This window comes from Pan paniscus, chromosome 23 (assembly GCF_029289425.2).
Source record: "Pan paniscus chromosome 23, NHGRI_mPanPan1-v2.0_pri, whole genome shotgun sequence".
Lineage (NCBI taxonomy): Eukaryota > Metazoa > Chordata > Mammalia > Primates > Hominidae > Pan > Pan paniscus.
The window spans coordinates 55,691,344-55,711,093 of record NC_085927.1 but is presented as its reverse complement, the minus strand read 5'-3'; the positions used below and the strand labels follow the sequence as shown (position 1 = coordinate 55,711,093).

At 54.9% G+C, this 19,750-nt stretch overlaps 1 protein-coding gene across 1 annotated transcript in view; it reads right to left on the bottom strand.

The window, feature by feature from the left end:
- LOC129395071 (uncharacterized) overlaps positions 1-19,219 on the bottom strand; it is a 33,321-nt gene extending 14,102 nt beyond the window's left edge. The window contains exons 1-3 of the mRNA XM_063603208.1: positions 19,114-19,219; positions 3,404-3,726; positions 2,791-2,900 (exon numbers count right to left, since the gene is read on the bottom strand). Coding sequence (XP_063459278.1) covers positions 2,791-2,900; positions 3,404-3,726; positions 19,114-19,219 — 539 coding nt within the window. The remainder of the gene's footprint in view (positions 1-2,790; positions 2,901-3,403; positions 3,727-19,113) is intronic.
- Positions 19,220-19,750: the final 531 nt, after the last annotated feature.

Genomic DNA, 19,750 nt, shown 5'->3' with positions numbered 1-19,750 from the left:
CGGGCCAACAGCAGGTGTGGGGTTTTGAGGGGCCAGGCAGGGAGAGGGAAGGAGGGAGGTCTTGGAGGGCACATTTGAGTGGGCATTGGGTGGGTGGCGGCCCTGCTGTGAGAGTGCCCAGGGGGCTTGGTGAGAGCCGAGGGCAGGTGGCGTGGGCTCATTTCTGCGTTTAGAAAACTCTTCCCAAGCTGTCCAGGGAGAGCCAGAATGGAAGTGCTTGGTGGGCCTGTGAGGGCCGCTGCAGCCATTCTAAGAGCTGGTGTCTATTCAAGAGGAGAGAGAGTGGGGAGCTGGGGTGCCCGGGTGAGCTGGCACAGGGTGCGGGGCATGTGTGTGAGGGGCAGGGGAGGTGTGTTGGGATGTGCACAGTAATCAGGAAGAAGGCCTGCTCTGGGAACTGGGGTGCCCGGGTAAGCTGGAAGAAGGGTCAGGTCTAGGGCTGAGCAAGGGGACTGTGCCTGGAAGGAGCATGTTCTGGAGACCAGAAGAGCAAGTGGGTAGCCCCGCCGTCTGCCAGCCTCTCACGTGCCATGATTACATCGCCAAGTCCGCAAAAGTGCCCCTGTGGGTGCCGTCACTTACATCTAGGGAAACTGAGGCACAAAGGGACTCACTAGAGCCAGAGCTAGGACCAAGGTGGGCCCCCCTTCAGCTGGGACTGACACCACAACTCATCCTGAGACCTCGTGCCATCCTGAGGGAAGCTCACCCTGTCCCCACGGGGACTCCCGGCCCCGTCCCACATGGGACCCGGGTGCAGGGCCTGTGGGGAAGTGCCCGGGCCTTGGCCAGGACTGGGTCATCTTCCCTCAGCCAAAGTGGGGTGCGCCCAGCCAGAAGGTAGAGCCCCCAGTATCACTGGGCCCTGCCATCCTCCGAAGCCTGCCCCAACTCCCATCTGGGGCCCGTCAGCTCTGCTCATGGCCAGGAGCATGTGGCAGCCGTGGGGGCAGGGAGGACAGCCTTGGCTTCACCCCAGCAGGAAAGGCAGGTTCTGACGAGGAAGCAACTGGGCGGGTCCAGCCCCCATCAGGTGGTGCCCAGGGAGGCAGTCCAGGCACCCGCCTGGCCTGGCTACCAGGCTTCGGCCACAGTCTTCCACCAGGATGTGACTGAAGGCCTGGCCAAAGTCTGCAGGCCACCTGGAGGGCACCTGGAGAGCCAGGAGCGTGTGTGCATGTGAGTACATGCGTGAATGTATGAGTACATGTGTGAATGTGTGAGTACATGCGTGAATGTGTGTGTGCGTGTGTATGAGTGTGTATGAGAGTGCATGTGTGTGAATGTGAGTACGTGTGAGTGTGACTGTGTGAGAAAGTGTGAATGTGAGTATGAATATGCGTGAGAAAGTGTGAATGTGTGTGAATGTGTGTGACTGTGTGAACGTGCATGTGTGAGTGCGTGCATGAGTGAATGTGCATGTGTGATGTATGTGAGTGTGAATGTGTGTGAGTGCATGTATGTGAATGTGTGTGTGAATGTGTGTGAATGTGTGTGTGAATATGTGTGAGAATGTGTGTGAGTGCCTGTGTGTGAGTGCCTATGTGTGCGTGAGAATGTGAATGTGTGTGTGAATGTGTGTGTATGTGTGTAGCCTGCCTGGGCTCCGGCACCTTGGGGACCCTGTGGTCAGGTGTCTCTGCTCCCACAGTCTCTGCTCCTGGCCTCCTCTCTGAGCCTCCATCTCCCTGACTCTCCAGTGGGGGTGAAAATGCTCACAAAACCATTATGAACAATAGGAAATGAGGTGATTTGTACAAATCAGCACTGCCCTTGGCCCATAGCAGTTGCTCAAAAAATGGTAACTTGCCCTTTGCATGACCCAGAACCTTTGGGGGCCTGGCCGCGGTGTCACAGAGAAGCAGCCGCTGTCTGCACCATTGCAGGCTGCAGATACTCCCGGTTCTCAGCAAACATTTCCCGGGGTCCTACAACAGGCCCTGGGTCTGGCTGGGGCCAAGGATCCCATGGTGATCAAAACATGGTCCCTACTCTTAGTGAACTCTGATCAGCACAGGAGATGGAAACTTCGCCTCCCACCATATGGTGGCTGTGGGAGGGAAAGTGTGTGTGTGCATGTGTGAGCGTGTGAGTACGTGTGTGCATGTGTGAGCATGTGAGTACGTGTGTGAGTGTGTGATATTTGAAGCATGGCCAGCACCTCGGCTTGCTGGGCTGGGGTGCAGTCAGGGAGGGCTTCCTGGAGGAGGGAGCATCCGAGTGAAATATGTAGAAAGAATATGCATGGGCCTGGGTGACAGAGAGAGGGAAGAACTGCCGGGAGCGGGGCGGGAAGGAGGGTGCTGGGGTGGGTGGGGCCAGGGCTTGTACCTAAGCAAGGCACCCTGAATCAGGCAGGCTCTGAGTCCTTCCAGGCCCTCCCTCCCGAGAACCTGACATGGAGGGCCTGGGAGCACATGGCCCCCTCGGACCCTCCTTGGGTGGCACCGGAAGATGCGTCAGGCCCTAGTGTTGGGGGCAGGCCGGGTGCAGGGTGCCCCGGATGAGGAGGCAGCCCAGCCCAGTGCTCATCAGCGCCCTGGGCCCCCTCTGCCCCCTTCCAGATGCAGATGGCAGCACTGGGCTCGCATGGGGCAGAGACTGCTGAGGTCTGGGGCTGGGACCTGCTTCAGCGGGCATTCAAGCAGAGTGCGTCTGGCCCGAAGCCACCTGGGAATGGCATTTGTATCGTGAATGAGGGCGGAGGGGAGCACGCATCTCTGACAAGCCCACTAATGTGTTTGGAGAGAGCCAGCGAGCAGCCCTGGATGCTCGGTCACTGCTGCTCACCGGGTCAGCCGCCTTTGTTCTCCCAGGCCCCGGGCGCTGGAGTCGCTGTCACGTGACGTTGTCCCAGTCAGCGGAATCTGATTCTGCTTCCGAGGCAGGTCCTGTTCAGACTGAAGTGGGGGATGCACCACAGGCCCAGGACCCCACGGCCCCTGCTGGTCCCTCCAGGCCTCGCCACCAGGCTCCTCCCTCCACACCTGACACCCCCAGCTCCCCCAGCACAGGAAGAGGGCACACGCTCACCCCTCCAGCCACCCCACCACCCCTAGTTCACACCTGGCAGGGAGAGCCCCTGGGCGGTGGGAGTGGTGCGCTGAGATGGATGAGACAGGCTGTGGTGGCGAGGGGACAGTCAGGGACAGAGGGGGTCCCCTGAAGATGAACGTGAAGAGCAGGGGAGGCATGGGGCTGGGGGCCAGTGCAAGGCCGAGAGGGTGTGGTGGGAGGGGCAGTGGCACCGGCCACTGTCCTGGGCTGTGTCTCCTGGTCCTACAAGTCCCTGTCCCTGGGGAGGGGGGTCCTGCTCAGCCCCGGTGGGAAGGGGGCCATCTTGGCCAACTCTGTGGGCCCCATGGGGTAGTGGGAGGCAGTCACCCCGGGCAGGGCTCCCCACCTCTGCACTGGGGGTGCAGAGGAAGCCCCCCGTCCAGCTCCATTGACGCCCACGAGGCTCCCCGAGCAGGCTCCTGTGAAGGGCAGAGGCCGCTGGCTGGGGCCAGGAAGGCTGTGGGGCGGTGCTCGGACCCAGCCTCGAATGAAGCCTGGGAGCAGGTGGATGGGGAAACAGACAAATTCGCTGAGGGGAGGGGCGGCCACATGCAGGCTGGGGGGAGTAAGGCTGAGCAGGGAACCCAGGCTTTGGGAGGGGTGTCCCTGTCACCACAGCTTGGTCCAGGCCGTGTGTCCCAGCTCCCAGGCAAGGTTGTGCGGCACCAACTCACCCTTCCAGAAACTGCTGAAATCTCTACTGTCCAAACCTATCACCGCCTTAATCAAAGAAAACATATAGCCCATCAACACACCAGGGAAGCCAGCAGGAAGGAGCCTGGCCTTGTCCCAGCACCTCCTGCCCAGCCCCCTTCCCACACTGCCCTGCCCACAGCCTGGGCATCCTCTCCAGCTGTCAGTGACAGGGACAATGACAGCCATGTCCTGGTGGCCTCTCAGGGACAGTCGTGTGCTGAGGGAGAACATCGTCTCCTGGCTCATCTCGCTGTCACACCCTCAGTGACTGGACCGAGGGCTCGGGGCAGGCACCACCGCTACCCAGTTGCACAGCAAACCCAAGCGAGACCACTGCAGTCCCCAGGCTGGGCCAGGCCCTTGCCCTGGTCCCCACATGAGGGACAGCCTGGCTCAGTGCCTTTGGCCACACCATGCAGCCTGCAATGAGATAAGGGTGGGGAACTCCCTGGCAGCTGGCAGGGGGTTCTGGGCTGGCTTATTCCTGAAACACATCTGCCTTCCTTGAATTAGCTCCCCACAGCCCACAGAGTGCAGCTGGAGTGAGCGGGGGCCCTTCCCAAGCTGTCCCTGCAGCCGGGGGCCTTGCATCGCTCCCGGTCAGGACCCTGGGCTCCCTCAAAGGCTTTGTTTGCTTGGGGGCCCGAGGCATCCACAGCCTTCCCAGTTACCTGCCCTGACCAGCCCTCAGCTGTGCCTTCAATGGCGTGGGCCGCCGGGCATCTCACCTCTCCATGCTCACTGAGGTCAGAGGCAGCGCTTCCCCGCCACCCAGTCTCAGGTGGAGACCAGGCGCTGCTCTCGACTTGGGCTTCAGGAGTCCTGCTGCACACTGCCAGGCAGAGGTGTGGGCTGGACGGGCGTTGGTGTCAGGAGTTCACCTCCCGGCTGGACACAGACACTTTTAAACCCAAGGCCGCGGAGGGACCGGGTTAGTGGTCACGATGCCACACTCCCCATCGCCTTGAGGGAGGCCTCCAAGCTTGGAATTATGGTTCTCCAATATGTGCTTACTTGGGTTTGCTTTTGAAAAGGTTAGGGTTTAAGTATCACCCAGTAACACACACATGCCCAGCTACATCTGAAATTACAGGGCCGCTGGGCTCAGGGTCTGGCCTGTGCCCACGGCTGGGTGAGGAAGTGCCCACCGCAGCTGGGCCACTCCACCCAGGGAGGGGCGGGTCCGAGGGGTGCCACATACCTGAGCTGTCACCGTGCGGGCTCTAGTGTGTCACTCACCAGGCAAAGGAGGGTCTTTGGGACACTCTGAGGACAGGAGGGAGTTACCTCTCCTCTGCATGGCTCAATTTATCATCTGTAAAATGGGGACAAGGCTGTTGCAAGGAGTAGAGAAAACAGATGCAAAGAACCTACCCAAATGCCGCTTGCAGCAAACACACACAGGGACCTTGAGGGTACGAACAGCGCGGGAGCAGGGCGGGAGGGGACGAGCCCAGGCTATGTGTGTCTGGGGCTCGGGGCTCAGGGCTCAGCATGTGAAATGGGCTGGATAATGGTGGTGGTGATTATCAACCACATCATCACTCTCGGCCATGTGGAGGCTGGCCCAGCAAGGAAGGTGTGGTGGCACGGGTGATGCCAGGGGTCCCACTCCAGAGGGTAGAGTAAATCCTTGGAGAGTGCGGTGTTGGCCCCTGTGCTGGGCACCCGTGGAGAAGGCCGGGGCATCCTGAGTCAGGACCGCTGAGGCCAAACCTACCCCTGGAGCCCAGAGGCACCGTTGCAGCCAGGTCTCCCAGCTGCCCGGCCTGGCTCTCCACTGGCGATCCGACTGGGCTGGCTCGTCTCCCGGGCCTCGGGGCTTTGGATGGCGCATGCAGTACCCAAGCTGGCTGAGCCGCAGCTATCACCGATCACCAGCCTCAACATTCTTCCCCACATCTGCCATCTCCCCAGCCCCGCGGCCACTGGGCGTGGCTCAGGCCCAGGAAAGCAGCACCCTTGCTGGGACTTGCCTGCCCACGCTCCTCCTGTGGGGTGGAAGTGGTGGGGTGGAAGTGGGGTGAGGTGGCCTGGAGAGGAAGCCAGCCTGACCGCCCACACCTGGCTTCAGGGAGCAGGTGACCCTCCCCCTCGCTCTCCCTGCAAAGTGAGTCCTGGCTGTGGAGCTGAAACACGAACTCCCCGGTTCCACGCCCAGGGCCTGGCATTGGCCCCACACTCACCTGAGTGCTGGCCGCCTTCCTCCCGGCTCCCAGCCTTAGCTCCTGGTCCTCCCATCCCTGCCCTTCTCCCTAGGTGTCCCCTCATCCTTCATCCATCTACTGCTGGGAGCCTGGGAGGGTGGGGTTGCCTAGGCCCTTTCCTCTACTGCTGTGTGACTGGGAGAAAATCAGTTAACATCTCTGTGCCCCTGGTTCCTCTCCATCGGCGCTGTCCTCTGGGGCGGGCGCTGGGGTTCTGTTGATGTCATAGGTGCTCCGCCCAGTGCCCACAAATGCCCGTCAGGCTGGCACTGGAACAATGTGGAACGCTCAGGCAGTGGCCACTTCGCCTGTTTCACGGTCAGTGCTCCCTGAGCCACCTCCATTACCCCACTTTACACAGGCGGGTGCTTGTCGGCAGGGGGATCACTGGACTGGGAGCTACCTGAAGGCAAGTCCCCTTCTCCTTAGGCCCCCATGGGTATGGATAATGGGTCACTGGTCTGGGGGGCTTCCCCATATCTTTGGCGGCTGAGCAGCGTGAGCCCCTCCCAGGACCTGGACTGTGGCCCTTGTCGGGAGGGGGTTTGCCAGCACCTCCTGTGCGATGTTTTCTCACGTTCATTAAACCGCTGGGTGCAGCAGAGCCAAGACGCCTCAGAGACACACGGAGCTTGCCAGCCGCCAGGTTCAGGTCACAGTCAGACCACAGACAACGGCACCTGCAGAATTCTCAGCCTGGCTCGTGCAGCCGTAAGAGCCAGGGTGGAAGTGACTGTCCACTGGGGTTCAACCTCCCATCCTCAACGATGTCGGTCACAGATAAAGTCTTCAATGGGGCCGGGCGCGGTGGCTCACGCCTGTAATCCAGCACTTTGGGAGGCTGAGGTGGGTGGATCACGAGGTCAGGAGTTCAAGACCAGCATGGCCAAGATGGTGAAAACCCATCTCTACTAGAAACTACAAAATTAGCCAGGCGCGGTGGCAGGTGCCTGTAATCCCAGCTACTCAGGAGGCTGAGGCAGGAGACTTGCTTGAACCCAGGTGGCAGAGGTTGCAGTGAGCTGAGATCATCCCACTGTACTCCAGCCTGGGTGACAGAGTGAGACTCCGTCTCCAAAAAAAAAAAAAAAAAAAAAAAAGTCTTCAATGGGCATATCCCCCATAAGGCGTGATAGACAGCAGGGAGGTCTGACCCTGAGATGGGAGGTGTCTGCCGGCCACAGGCGGTCCCCAAGGATGGAAAGGCCCTGAGCCCCAGAAGCTGGGTGGCCCCAGCCTCCTCCCCTCAAGGAGCACCAGGACAGGGCTGGGCACAGGGACGTCCAAGAGACAGCCTGGGTGGGAAGCACCCACTCCAGACATTGTGGGGCTGTGTGAACATAGAAGCAAGCCGCTTAGCCTCCCGGCCTGTTTCTTCATCTATAACATGGAAATGAGAAGACACCCCGTGAGCAGGGAGGGCACTGTCACTGTCACGATCATTCCCATGGTCACCACTGCTCTCCGGGGAGCAGCTGCCACGGGGGCGCTGGGGCCGGGTGGCATCCAAGTGGCCCGGACTCACTGGCTTACTGCAGCCCTCCTGGGACCGGCCGGCCAGCGGGGTGCTGGGAGCCACCAGGAGGTCAAGTTTAAGCGAAGGCCTCGCTCGCTTCACTGGCTTAGGCACGAAAAACCCAAACCCAAACAAAACGCAGCACCAGCTCCCCACAAGCGCCTTTGTGTCTGCAGAATCGTCCACTCTGCTCTGGGACATCTGCGGCTGCCCAGGCAGCGGACTCGGCGAGAACAAGGGCTCCGCTCTGAATAGGGATTCACGCGGGCGATTCTCAACCGCGGCTGCATTCATCAGGGCCCGGGTGCCCGGGGGCTTCCTTCTGGCCCTGCCCCCAGGACCCCGGCTGGCTCCAGCATTCTCTCCCCGGGGTGGTCCCTGGCCCTCCCATCCCCAGTGCCTGCCACTGCCCCTGAAGGCTGCCCGGGGGGCCGGGGGGTATTGTCCCGGGGACACCTGCCCTGTGCCGAGCCGTGGCCGCTCGGGTCACCACGGCTGGGGCTGGTTCACACGGCCTGAAAGGCGTCCCCTCTGTCTGCACTTGCGCTTCTCCTCCTCGCCGCAGGGGGAGGGGCCGGGCAGAGGCAAACAGTATTTTTTCTGTTCTCTCCGGCACAAATGGAATTCAATTAGTGAAGAAGAAACCCAAGCCCAGCCAAACTGCGCTTTAAAAAATCCCGCAGGAGAGAAGCGTCTTCCCACACCCCCGGCAAATCAATGGGATCGATGGTTCCCGTGCGTTCTCCTTCCTTCCCCCCCGGAACTCATGGGGTGCAGCCGGAACGTCCTCTCCCGCACCAAGGCAGACCGGGCAACAGGGATATCTGAGGAATACAAATACATGCGCCCCAGCCCCGACCCCATTGCTGACAAACCGTGATGGGAAAGCCAGACCATCCTCGGAGGCGGCCGGCCAGCAGACGGACCCTGGGCAGGGTTCAGCCCCCGCCACAGTCCTGGGCGCCCTCAGCCCGGCCACCTCTTCTGCTTTTCCTCAAGGACTTGACCACTGCCCAGAGCTGCCAGGAGCAGCCCCTGGGTGGCCTGGGGCCTGGACACTAGGAGGTCACCGCAGGTGGCTGAGTCCAGGCAGGCTGGAGGCCATGGGGCCTGTCTTCCCCAAAGCCTCTGTCACCAGCCCCCTCCCTGCTGTTCCCAGGGCCTGAGGAGCTGTCACTCTTAAGCAGTCACTGCACGGTCAGGAGGTGGTCGCGGTGGAGGCAGCTGACCTTCCCTCCTTGTATGGCTGCACATGTCCCCCAAGTCACAGCAGAGGTCCCCCAACAGGGAGACACCAAGAGCCTTCCCAGAGCCTGTCCTGATGTCCGAGCCTCTCCTCTCCCCCGAGCGTCCTTCAGAAGAGGATGGAGGATTTGCCAACACGTCCTGTCCTATCTCTGAAGGTTGCATTGTGTACAGGGACCTACTCTGCCTATAGAGCCAATTATTCTCGGATCATCAATTTGAAACCAGAAGAGAAATGTGGCAGGCTTTTTTTTTTTTTTTTTTTTTTAGAGCACTCCCTGACCCTGGCCGGGGTGGAGGCCACAGCAGCTTTGTGTCATGGGAAGGTCACAGAGCAGGGGTCCAGGGGTCTGGGCCTTGGCCACGGTTCTGCCGGGCACAGCACGATTCATGCAAATCCCTGTTGCTGAGTTCTTCCATTTGGGAACTGGGCCAGTTGGGCCCAGGACCAGAGCATTTGAGGTCTAAGAGTCTTTGACTCTAAAGTAGAGTCTATTTTTTGCCCACTAGATGATAGCAAGGAGGGAGGGAGGGAGGAAGGGGGGGAAGGGAGGGAAGGGAGGGAGGGAGGGGGGAAGGGAGGGAGGGGAGGGAGGGAGGGGGGAAGGGAGGGAAGGGAGGGAGGGAGGGAGGGAGGGAGGAAGGGAGGGAGGGAAGGAGGGAGGAAAGAAGGAAGGAAGGAAGGGCAGAAGTGTGTAGTGAGGAGGGAGGGAAGCAGGGAGGGAAGGAAGGAGGGAGGGAGGGAAGGAGAGAGGGAAGGGGGAGGGAAGGAGGGAGGGAAGGAGGGAGGGAAGGGGGAGGGAAGAAGGGAGGGAAGGAGGGAGGGAAGGGGGAGGGAAGGAGGGAGGGAAGGGGGAGGGAAGGAGGGAGGGAAGGGGGAGGGAAGGAGGGAGGGAGTGTGTGGGAAGGAGGGAGGGAAGGCTGGAGGGTGTCAGCTGTGGGGAGGCCGCCCTGTCTGACTGGCTAGTGGTTGTCATGGCCCAGATGCCCTCTGCTTTGGGACTTTGCACATGCTCTTCTCTCCCTGTGTGGGGACCACGGGCCATCTCCCCAGCCCCTCTGCTCTCTCTTCTTCTAGAAGTGCTGGGCCCTGGGTCTACCCCACGACCCCTCTGCCTCTCCCCAGGCTGTGAGCTCCCCGAGGACGACGCCCCCTCTGCTTACACCACCTGCAGGTGCTCCAGCCCCGGCACTGGAGGGCCTTGGCCACCGACACAGCAGCCTCATCTTCTGGCTGGATGTGAGTATCCTCCCGCAGGGGCCTCGTGGACACACCGTGTTTGCAGAGACGCTTTCTCAGGAAGGGCAGCTGGCTGGGAGGCCAGCACCCAGCCCCATCCAGCTCCCCAGGCCCGCTGTGAGTGCTACCTCAGCCACCCTCCCTGCCGGCCCATTCCACAGATGAGAACTTTCTGGGGTGCAAGAGCGGGAAGGGGCAGAAATACGCACAAAGGGCGCTGCCTGCCTCTCGCTCAGCTCCGCATCCTTTGATGTTTGAAACCCACAGGAATCATTGCAATCGTTCAGAAGGGACTTGGCCACAGGTGACTTGTCTGCAGATTGCTGGAGCGCTAATGAGTGCTAATTACAAGCTGACTGCTTGCCAGGCAATCTGCCCTGCTGGGCAGGCGGGGCCACAGCTGAGAGAGGGGCGGCGCGTGGGGGGCGGGGTGTTGGGCCCCGGTGCTGGCTTTGAGGATGGGCTGTGAGAAGCGACTCTGTTCAAACGTGTTGGACATACTCACAGGGGAGAAGAGACCAATCATGCCTTCAAGGAGGGACAGTGGCGAGGCCGGCCCGCGGCGGAGTCTTTGGCTGCAAAGGGGAGGATGGGGCCCAGCAGGGTTGCCATGGAAACAGCTTCTGATTGGAAGGGGCCCCTTGCAGGGTGTGAAGGACAGAAGGCAGCACCCTGAATCCTCTCTACCCCCGCCTGCCACCTGGGACCCACTCCGGAGCAGGGCGGCTGTGGACCTGCCTGGCGCTCAGAAGGGGGAAGGGGGAACTGCTCTCGGTGGAGGGGTCACCTGGAGCTTGGTCTCTGACAGCTGGCAGGCAGCCCAGTGAGGGCTTTGGCTTAAGAGTTGCTGGCGGATAGCTCCGGCCGCCGTGTTCTGAGCTCACAGCCGGTGCCAGCCACTGCAATGCGCACCACCTCATCCCCGCTTCCCAGTGAGCCCTGGAGGTCAGTGCTGTGATCTCGACTTGACAGATAAGGAAACTGAGGCTCAGAGAGGTCACGAGAATGTGCTTGGGTCACAGGTGGGTGAGGGAGAGGCAGAGCTGGTGACAAACTAGGGAAAGAGGTTCCCACAAGGGTCCAAGGTGAATATCAAAATGACGAGGATGACCGATGACACCTTCCACCTCAGCCCGCTGTGTGGCGGCCGGATTTCCTCCGCGAGTTGGAGTCCAGCTGCCACCTTCACTTTAGAGTGGGAAATTTGGGTCAACCGGGGGAGGGGACTTGCTGGGGCCGAAACCCAGATCGAGCTCCGCTTTCCCTTCCACCGCCTCTGGGCCGCCCCACTGGGCCCTGGTCCTTCCACCGCCTCTGGGCCGCCCCACTGGGCCCTGGTCCTTCCACCGCCTCTGGGCCGCCCCACTGGGCCCTGGTCCTTCCACCGCCTCTGGGCCGCCCCACTGGGCCCTGGTCCTTCCACCGCCTCTGGGCCGCCCCACTGGGCCCTGGTCCTTCCACCGCCTCTGGGCCGCCCCACTGGGCCCTGGTCCTTCCACCGCCTCTGGGCCGCCCCACTGGGCCCTGGTCCTTCCACCGCCTCTGGGCCGCCCCACTGGGCCCTGGTCCTTCCACCGCCTCTGGGCCGCCCCACTGGGCCCTGGTCCTTCCACCGCCTCTGGGCCGCCCCACTGGGCCCTGGTTCGTGGTCTGATGTTTTTAAAGGAAACGCTCTCCCAAGGGTGTCCCCTGCTCCTCCCTCCTGCGCAGGTGGGTGGGGAGCCCCAGGGCGGCAGGTGCAGTGTGGAGAGGGACCTCACCTTCCATCCTCTTCCTGGATGAGAAATGTCACATCAGGGCCCCCGGGGAAAAGCAGCAGAAGCTCCATGGGCCCCGCTCGGGCCTCAGGTTACGCCCTGCAGCCGGGGTGCTCGTGAGGGGAGACTCTGGGATGACAGCGAGGAGCCACACTGTGAATGCGGTCTCCTGCCCACCCTCTGCTGGTCCACGACCCCGGGGACAGCAGGGCACAAGGTGGGAGGTGGAGAATACAGCTGTGCAGAGTTCTGCTGGCTGGCTCTCCAGACTGTCTCCGTCTCACTCTGCTCTCTGCCTTTTTTCAAAATCCAGTAGACCCAGAATCTTCTGGTCACCCCACTCCTGCGGGGAACAAATAGGAAAAGGACATCAGGGCTCTGAGCGCCCCCTCCACACATGGGAAGATGCTTAGGGGTGCCCATTCTAATCCAGTCCTCCTGACAGGCCTGCAAGGAAGCTGTTAGTATCCCCAATTTTACCATAACTCCCAAAGTCTCTTTGCTCCTAAGTCATCAGGACAGGGCCCCGGGCTTTGCATGGGCAAAGTGGGTTCTGTGTGTCCAGGAGATGGGTCCTCTTTTGAAGACCCCCAGAAGCTGCCTCAGGGCACTCAGTCTCTACCCTGAGCCCTGCTCCTAGGGCCTCTGCCGCTGGATGTGTGCCTGGCTCTACCCAGAAAACTGCCTCTGTGTCCCAGGTGTTCTGGACGCCCCTCTGTGGGTTCTCTGGTCCCATGGGGATGGATGTGGGCTGCAGGCCAGGCGGCTGGGTGTCTTCCAGACTTGCTTCCCAAATGCGTAGACTGGGGCAGGGCAGGGGTGGGAGTGAGGAGTAAGGGCCTGCCCCTCTTCCCCCAACCCCTTCCCCCGTGCAGCCAGCTAGGAGCCAGTTCCTGAGCCTGTCCCCTCGGGCCACTGGCCTGAGCACGGTGCCTTTCTCTAGGAAGATCCTCGAAGAGCCAGAGCCCATGCCGGACCTGGGGAGACCCTGAGGGGGAGCCCACTTCCTGGAGTCTCTGGCTGGCGCCTGTTTCTGGGATGTGTGCATTGACACGAAAGCTGAACATTAGGTCCCAGAAAGGGGATTTGGGCTTATTTCTCCAACCCACAGACAAGCCCTCTTTTCCCATTAGAAACTCACCTCAGAGCCAAGTGGCCCCGGAGAAGCTGCCTCTGTGGCCCGGTCTGCAGGGTGGAGTTACCGTGGGTCCCTCGCGTCAGACATCTGCCTGCGGACCAGACACCTGCTCTCCTCCAAGGAGCCTCAATGTCCAGAGAAGGGATCCTGCGGTGACCGAGGGACAGGCCTGTCTTCTGGGTCACCACATCTTGGCATTTATTATTTGCCCCCAGGAAGGTCTGAAGGATTTTACTTTTAAAAACCATAGTCAGCCGGGCGCGGTGGCTAACGCCTGTACTCCCAGCACTTACGGAGGCCGAGGCGGGTGGATCACCTGAGGTCAGGAGTTCAAGAACAATCTGACCAACATGCAGAAACCCTGTCTCTACTAATACTACAAAATTAGCCAGGTGTGGTGGTGGGCGCCCGTAATCCCAGCTACTTGGGAGGCTGAGGCAGGAGAATTGCTTGAACCTGCAGGGTGGAGGTTGCAGTGAGCCGAGATCACACCATTGCACTCCAGCCTAGGCAACAAGAGCGAAACTCTGTCTCAAAAAAAAAAATAAATAAATGAATAAATAAACAAAGTTGTTTTGGTTCTTCCATTTTCCACACATTTCCATATGAATTTTAGAGTTAGTTTGTCAGTTTCTACAACAAAAGCCTGCTGGAATCTTTATTGCAATTACATTGACTCTATAGATCAATTTGAGAGGAAAATGGCATCTTAACAATTTGGAGTCTTCCAGCCTATGAATGTAGTATACCTCTCCATTAATGTAGATCTCATTTATCTCAGCTGTGTATTTTTAATGTACAGGTTTTTCACATTTGCGTCAGATTTATCCTTAAGTATTTCTTAATTTTCAATTGCTGGTTGCTAGTGTATAGAAATACAATTGATTTATGTGTATAGATTTTGTTCCTGCAGCCTTATTAAATTCAGTGATTAGTTCTAGTAGCTTTTTGTAGCTTCACTGGACTTTCTACATAGATGATCATGTCATCTGCAAATAAAGACAGTTTTGTGTCCTCCTTTCCAGTCTGAATTTCCTTTATTTATTTTTCTTGACCCATTTCCCTGGCTAGAACTTCCAGTACAATGTTGAATAGAAGTGGTGAGACTGAACATCGTTCTCTTATTCCTGATCTCAGGGGGAAAACATTCAGTCTTTCACCATTAAGTGTGATTTTATCTGCAGGGTTTTTGTAGATGTCTGTTGTCAGGTTGAGGAAGTTCCCTTCTATTTCTGGTTTGGTGAGAGTTTTTATAAGGAATAGATGTTAGATTTTGTCAGATGCCTTCTCTGCATGTATTGAGATGATTATATGAGTGGTTTTTTTTTTGAGACGAAGTCTCGCTCTATTGCCCAGGTTGGAGTGCAGTGGCGTGAACTTTGCTCACTGAAACCTCTGCCTCCTGGGTTCAAGTGATTGCTTGCCTCAGTTTCCCAAGTAGCTGGGACTACAGGTATGCACCACCACGCCCAGCTCATTTTGTATTTCTAGTAGAGATGAGGTTTCACCATGTTGGCCAGGCTGGTCTTGAACTCCTGACCTCAGGTGGTCCTCCCACCTCGACCTCCCAAAGTGCCGGGAGTCCTTTCTTTCGCTTACTTTAATTTGCTCTATTTCTAGTTTCTTAAGGTGGAGCTGAGGTCACTGATTTGAGCTCTTTCATCTTTTCTAATAAGGCATTTGGCAGCATCTGAAGCTAAGCTCAGCTCTGCCTTAGGACTTTCTCACAAATTCTGTGCTATATTTCCATTTTCATTCAGGTTATAATACTTTCTAATTTTACTTTTGGTATCTTCTTTGACTAGTGGAGTATAAGTTATTTGGTTTCCAAATATTTGGGGATTGTCAAGTTATCGTTAATCATTATGTTTTTGATTTCCATTACGGCCAGAGAACATATTTTGTATAATTTTGTATAAGTTGAATCCTTTTACATTTTATGGACCAGAATATGGTCTATCTTGGTAAATGTTCTATGTACACTTAAAAAGAAGGTTTATTTTGCTATGATTGAGTACAGCATTCCATAAATTATAATTCGGTCAAGCTGGCAGATAATGTTGCTCAGATCTTCTATTATATCCTTACCAATTGTCTACTTGTTCTATCAATGTCTGAGAGAGGGATATTGGAATCTCTGGCCATGATTGTGATTTCTTTCTTCCTTCAGTTCCATCAGTTTGTGCATGCATTTTGAAATGCTGTTATTAAGTAGATAGCTATTTAAGATTGTTCTGTCTTCTAGATTAATTGACACCTTTATAATTATTAGGTGGCCTTCTTTATGCCTGGTAATATTCTTTCCTCTGAAATTTACTTCAATGCTGTAGCTATTCCAGCTTTCTTTTGACAACTGTTATTATGGTGTGTCTTTTTCTATCCTTTTACTTTTAACCTCATGGTGTTTGTCCCTTCCACCATGTGAGAACACGGCTAGAAGGTGCCATCTTTGAAACAGAGAGCAGCCCTCACCAGACACCCAATCTGCTAGCATCTCGATCTTGGACTTCCCAGCCTCCAGAACAGTGAGCAATAAATTCTGTTGGTTATCAATTACTCAGTCTAACATATTTTGTTATAGCATCCTGAAGGTTCTAAGACAGGGGTGTTTGGACTATTTGCATTTAATGTGATTATTAATATAGTTAGGTTTAAGTCTATCATCTTGTAGTTAGTTATAAAATCAGGAAGTATGACCTCCAACTTTGTTCTTTTTCAAGATTTCTTGGCTATTTGGGACCCCTTACCATTCCATATGAATTTGAGGATGGGCTTTTTCTATTTCTGCAAAAAGGCCCTTGAAATTTTGATAGCTACTGCATTGAATCTATGATTACTTTATGCGGTATTGCCATGTTAACAATATTAAGTCTTCCAACCCATGAATATGGGATATCTGTTCATTTATTTAAGCATTCTTTTCAATTATCTTCTAAGGAGAATTAAACAATTTTGAAAATCTTGCATACGTACCCATGGAGGTGCCATTTTCAGTGCTCTTCCTTCGTTTGTGTAGATCTATGTTTCCATCTGTTATTTTTCCCCTGCAAGGAGGACTTTCTTTCACTTTTTTTTTACAGAGCAAATGTGTTGCCAATATGTTTTTTCCCCTACTTTTGTGTTTTAAAATGTCATTATTTAACCTTTGGTTTTGAAAGATATTTCACTGAGTATATTTTTGTTGAAAATATCTTTTGAAATATATTTTTGCTTTACATACGGGTATTGGTTGACAGTTTTTGATCCCAGTACTTTAAAGATGTTGCTTCACTGTCTTCCCACTTGCATTGTTTCTGATAAGAAGTCTGTTGCCATTCTTATTTTCTTCCTTTCTATGTCATACGTCTTTCCCGCCTCTGGCTGCTTTTAAGATGTTGTCTTTATTATTGTTTTTGAGCGATTCTAGTATGATGTACCTTGGTGTTTTCTTCATGGTTCTTGTGTTTGGAGTTTGTAGACTCCTTAGATCTGTGGGTTTATAGCTTTCATTGTTTTGGAAAAATTTTGATCATTATTTTTTCAAAATTTTTTTCCATTTCCTACCTCCTCTCCTTCAGAGGTTCCAATTATTAAGCTGCTTGAAGTTGACCTACAGCTCATTGATGTTCTCTATTTTGTGGAATTCTTTTCCCTCTGTATGTTTCTTTGTGGATAGTTTCTATTGCTATGTCTTCAAGTTCACTAATCTTTTCTTCTGCAATGTCTAATTTTCTATTGATTACATCTAATGCATTTTTCATCTCATGCATTATAGTTTTCAGTGAAGCTTGATTGGGCTATTTTATTTTATTTATTTTTGAGACAGGGTCTTGCTCTGTTGCCCAGGCTTGAGAGTGGCATGATCTCTGCTCACTGCAACCTCCACCTCCTGGGTTCAAGAGGTTCTCATGCCTCAGCCTCCCAAGTAGTTGAGATTGCAGCCCCAGGCCACCATGCCCAGCTAATTTTTGTATTTTTAGTGGAGACAGGGTTTTACCATGTTACCCAGGCTTGTCTTGAACTGCTGACCTCAGGTGATCCTCATGCGTCAGCCTCCCAAATGTGGAATTCTTTTCCCTCTGTGTGTTTCTTTGTGGATAGTTTCTATTGCTATGTCTTCAAGCATGCTGGGATTACAAGCATGAGTCACTGTGCCTGGCCTGAATGGGGTATACATATATTTTTAAATTCTACATGTTTCTATTGTGCGATCTTGTGGAATACAATTATGATAATTTTATATATATATATATATATATATTTTTTTTTTTTTTTTTTTTTGAGACAGAGTCTTGCTCTGTCACCCAGGCGGGAGTACAGTGGCATGATCTCCGCTCACTGCAACCTCCACCTCCAGGGCTCAAGCAATTATCCTGCCTCAGCCTCCAAAGTAGCTGGGATTACAGGTGCACACCACCATGCCTGGTTTATTTTTGTATTTTTTTAGTAGAGACAGGGTTTCACCATGTTGGCCAGGCTGGTCTCAAACTCCTGACCTCAAGTGATCTGCCTGCCTTGGTATCCCAAAGTGCTAGGATTACAGGTGTGAACCACCACGCCCAGCGATAACTATTTTAATGTACTTCTTTGCTAATTGTAACATCTGTGTTAATCGTGGGTCAGTTTTGATTGCTTAATCATTTCCTCATTATGTCAGTATTAATAATATTTCCTGCTTCTTTGAATGTCTCATAATCTCTGATTGGATATTTGACATTTGGTAAAACAGTGGATATCTTTGCATTCCAGTAAATATGCTTTGTTCTGGGATGCGGTTACTTGGAATTAGTTTAATTCTTCATAATATATTTATTAGAAAGGTCTGGATAAGTAGTCAGTCTAGGATTAATTTTTTTCTCCACTACTGAGGCAAGATCTTTCTTACTCAACCTTCCCCTCCCCAACCCCAGACACAAATATGCCAAATGCCCCACCAGAATTATGGATTATTCCATTCTGGCTGGTGGAAATAAACATTATTCCTGGGCCAGTGTGAGCACCAGGTACTTTTTTTTTTTTTGAGATGGAATTTCGCTCTGTCGCCAGACTGGAGTGCAGTGGCACAATCTCAGCTCACTGCAACCTCCACCTCCTGGGTTCAAGTGATTCTCCAGCCTCAGCCTCCCGAGTAGCTGGGACTATAGGCGCCTGCCACCATGCCCGGCTAATTTTTTATACCTTTTTTTTTTTTTGAGACAGAGTCTTGCTCTGTTGCCCAGGCTAGAGTGCAGTGGTGTGATCTCAGCTCACTGCAAGCTCTGCCTCCCAGGTTCACACCATCCTCCTGCCTCAGCCTCTCGAGTAGCGGGAACTACAGGTGGCCACCACCATGCCCGGCTAATTTTTTGTATTTTTAGTAGAGACGGGGTTTCACCATGTTAGCCAGGATGGCCTTGATCTCCTGACCTCGTGATCCTCCCGCCTCGGCCTTCCAAAGTGCTGGGATTACAGGCATGAGCCACCGCGCCCGGCCTGTACTTTTAGTAGAGATGGGGTTTCACCATGTTGGCCAGGATGGTCTCAATCTCCTGACCTCGTGATCTGCCTGCCTCAGCCTCCCAAAATGTTGGGATAACTGGCGTGAGCCACTGTGCCCCGCCTGTTCTTTTTAATCCTTTAGAATGATTCTCTCCACAAGCCTCAATTATTTTCCTCCCATATTTGCAGTGATCTATATTCTGGGGGACACTGGAAAGGCACCCCTGCACGTCTCTCACTTCCCTCCCTGCGTAACTCTCTTTTCTCCGAAACTCTGTCCAGTGAACTCCAGCTGCCTTGATCTTCCTGGACTCCCAGCCCTACCTCTGCAACTTGGGAGTCTTCTGGGATCTGTCTGGCTTCCCCCTGCCTGCACCATGGCCGGGGGAGAAATCTGCCTCTCTCAAGGCAGAAATGTGGGGCAATTAGAGGGGCTCACCTTGCTTGTTTCCTTTCTCTCTGGGATCACTGCATTTAATTTTGCCTGATGTCGGGGTCTTGGAAGCCACTGTTTCATGTATTCTGTCTGATTATTTCAGTTGTTGCAGGTGTGGTAAAGAAGCCTTTTATTCTATTTTGGCCAGAAGCAGAAGTGCTCTCTCTTTTTAAATCAAGTATTGGCCACCTCCTACTTGCAGGGCGTGTGACCGCCACACAAAGCCAGACAAATGCCAGCCCTCTCCTGACTACAACTCCACCGAAGGGATAATGGATTGGTGGTGGTTGTGATGGGGAAAACTGCAGACAGTAATTCTTACAGAAAGAGAATAAAATGTGATTTGACACAGGTTACTAGGTACCAGGGCTGGCCAGGGTCCCTGGACAGAGGCAAGCAAGCCAGACGCAGCCTCCTGGTGGGATGCCCATGGCTTTGTTCATGCAGACGAAAAGCCTGGTGTTCCCCATCTCCGCGATGCCAAGGCTGAGAGAGCCTGGAACCCCTGGCTTGTGGTTCTGATTGCTGTTCAGAGAGCAGTTTCCCTTTGAACTGGAGAAAGAGACTGACAAAGGTGCCACACGCCAGGAAGAAGGGGGAGAACAAATTTCCCCAGGTGAGGGCAAAACAAAATAAGAGCCAGTTGAGGGGTTGATTGTGATTCAAGCTGCATCAAGCCAAGCCTGGCATTATGCTAACTACAGCCACGGTCATTACCACCCCGGTCCCTGAGAGCCACTATGCTCTGAGCATTCCCAGGGTTACCTTGTTTGGCCTACATGGTGACCAGTAGGGTCGCTTGTAGCCTTCCTATTTGGGAGAGGCTGGTGCTTGTCTGGGAGGAGGAACTCTCCCTCACCATGGCTGAGCAGGCACAGTGGAGCCAGCCCTGCCCTTGGGGTGGGCAGCAGCAGGGGCTGCAAGCCGTGTTGCCCTCTGGGCAGGCAGGGTCCTCCTTCCTGCAAATGAGATGCTACACAAGAGGGTCTTGACAGGAAGGG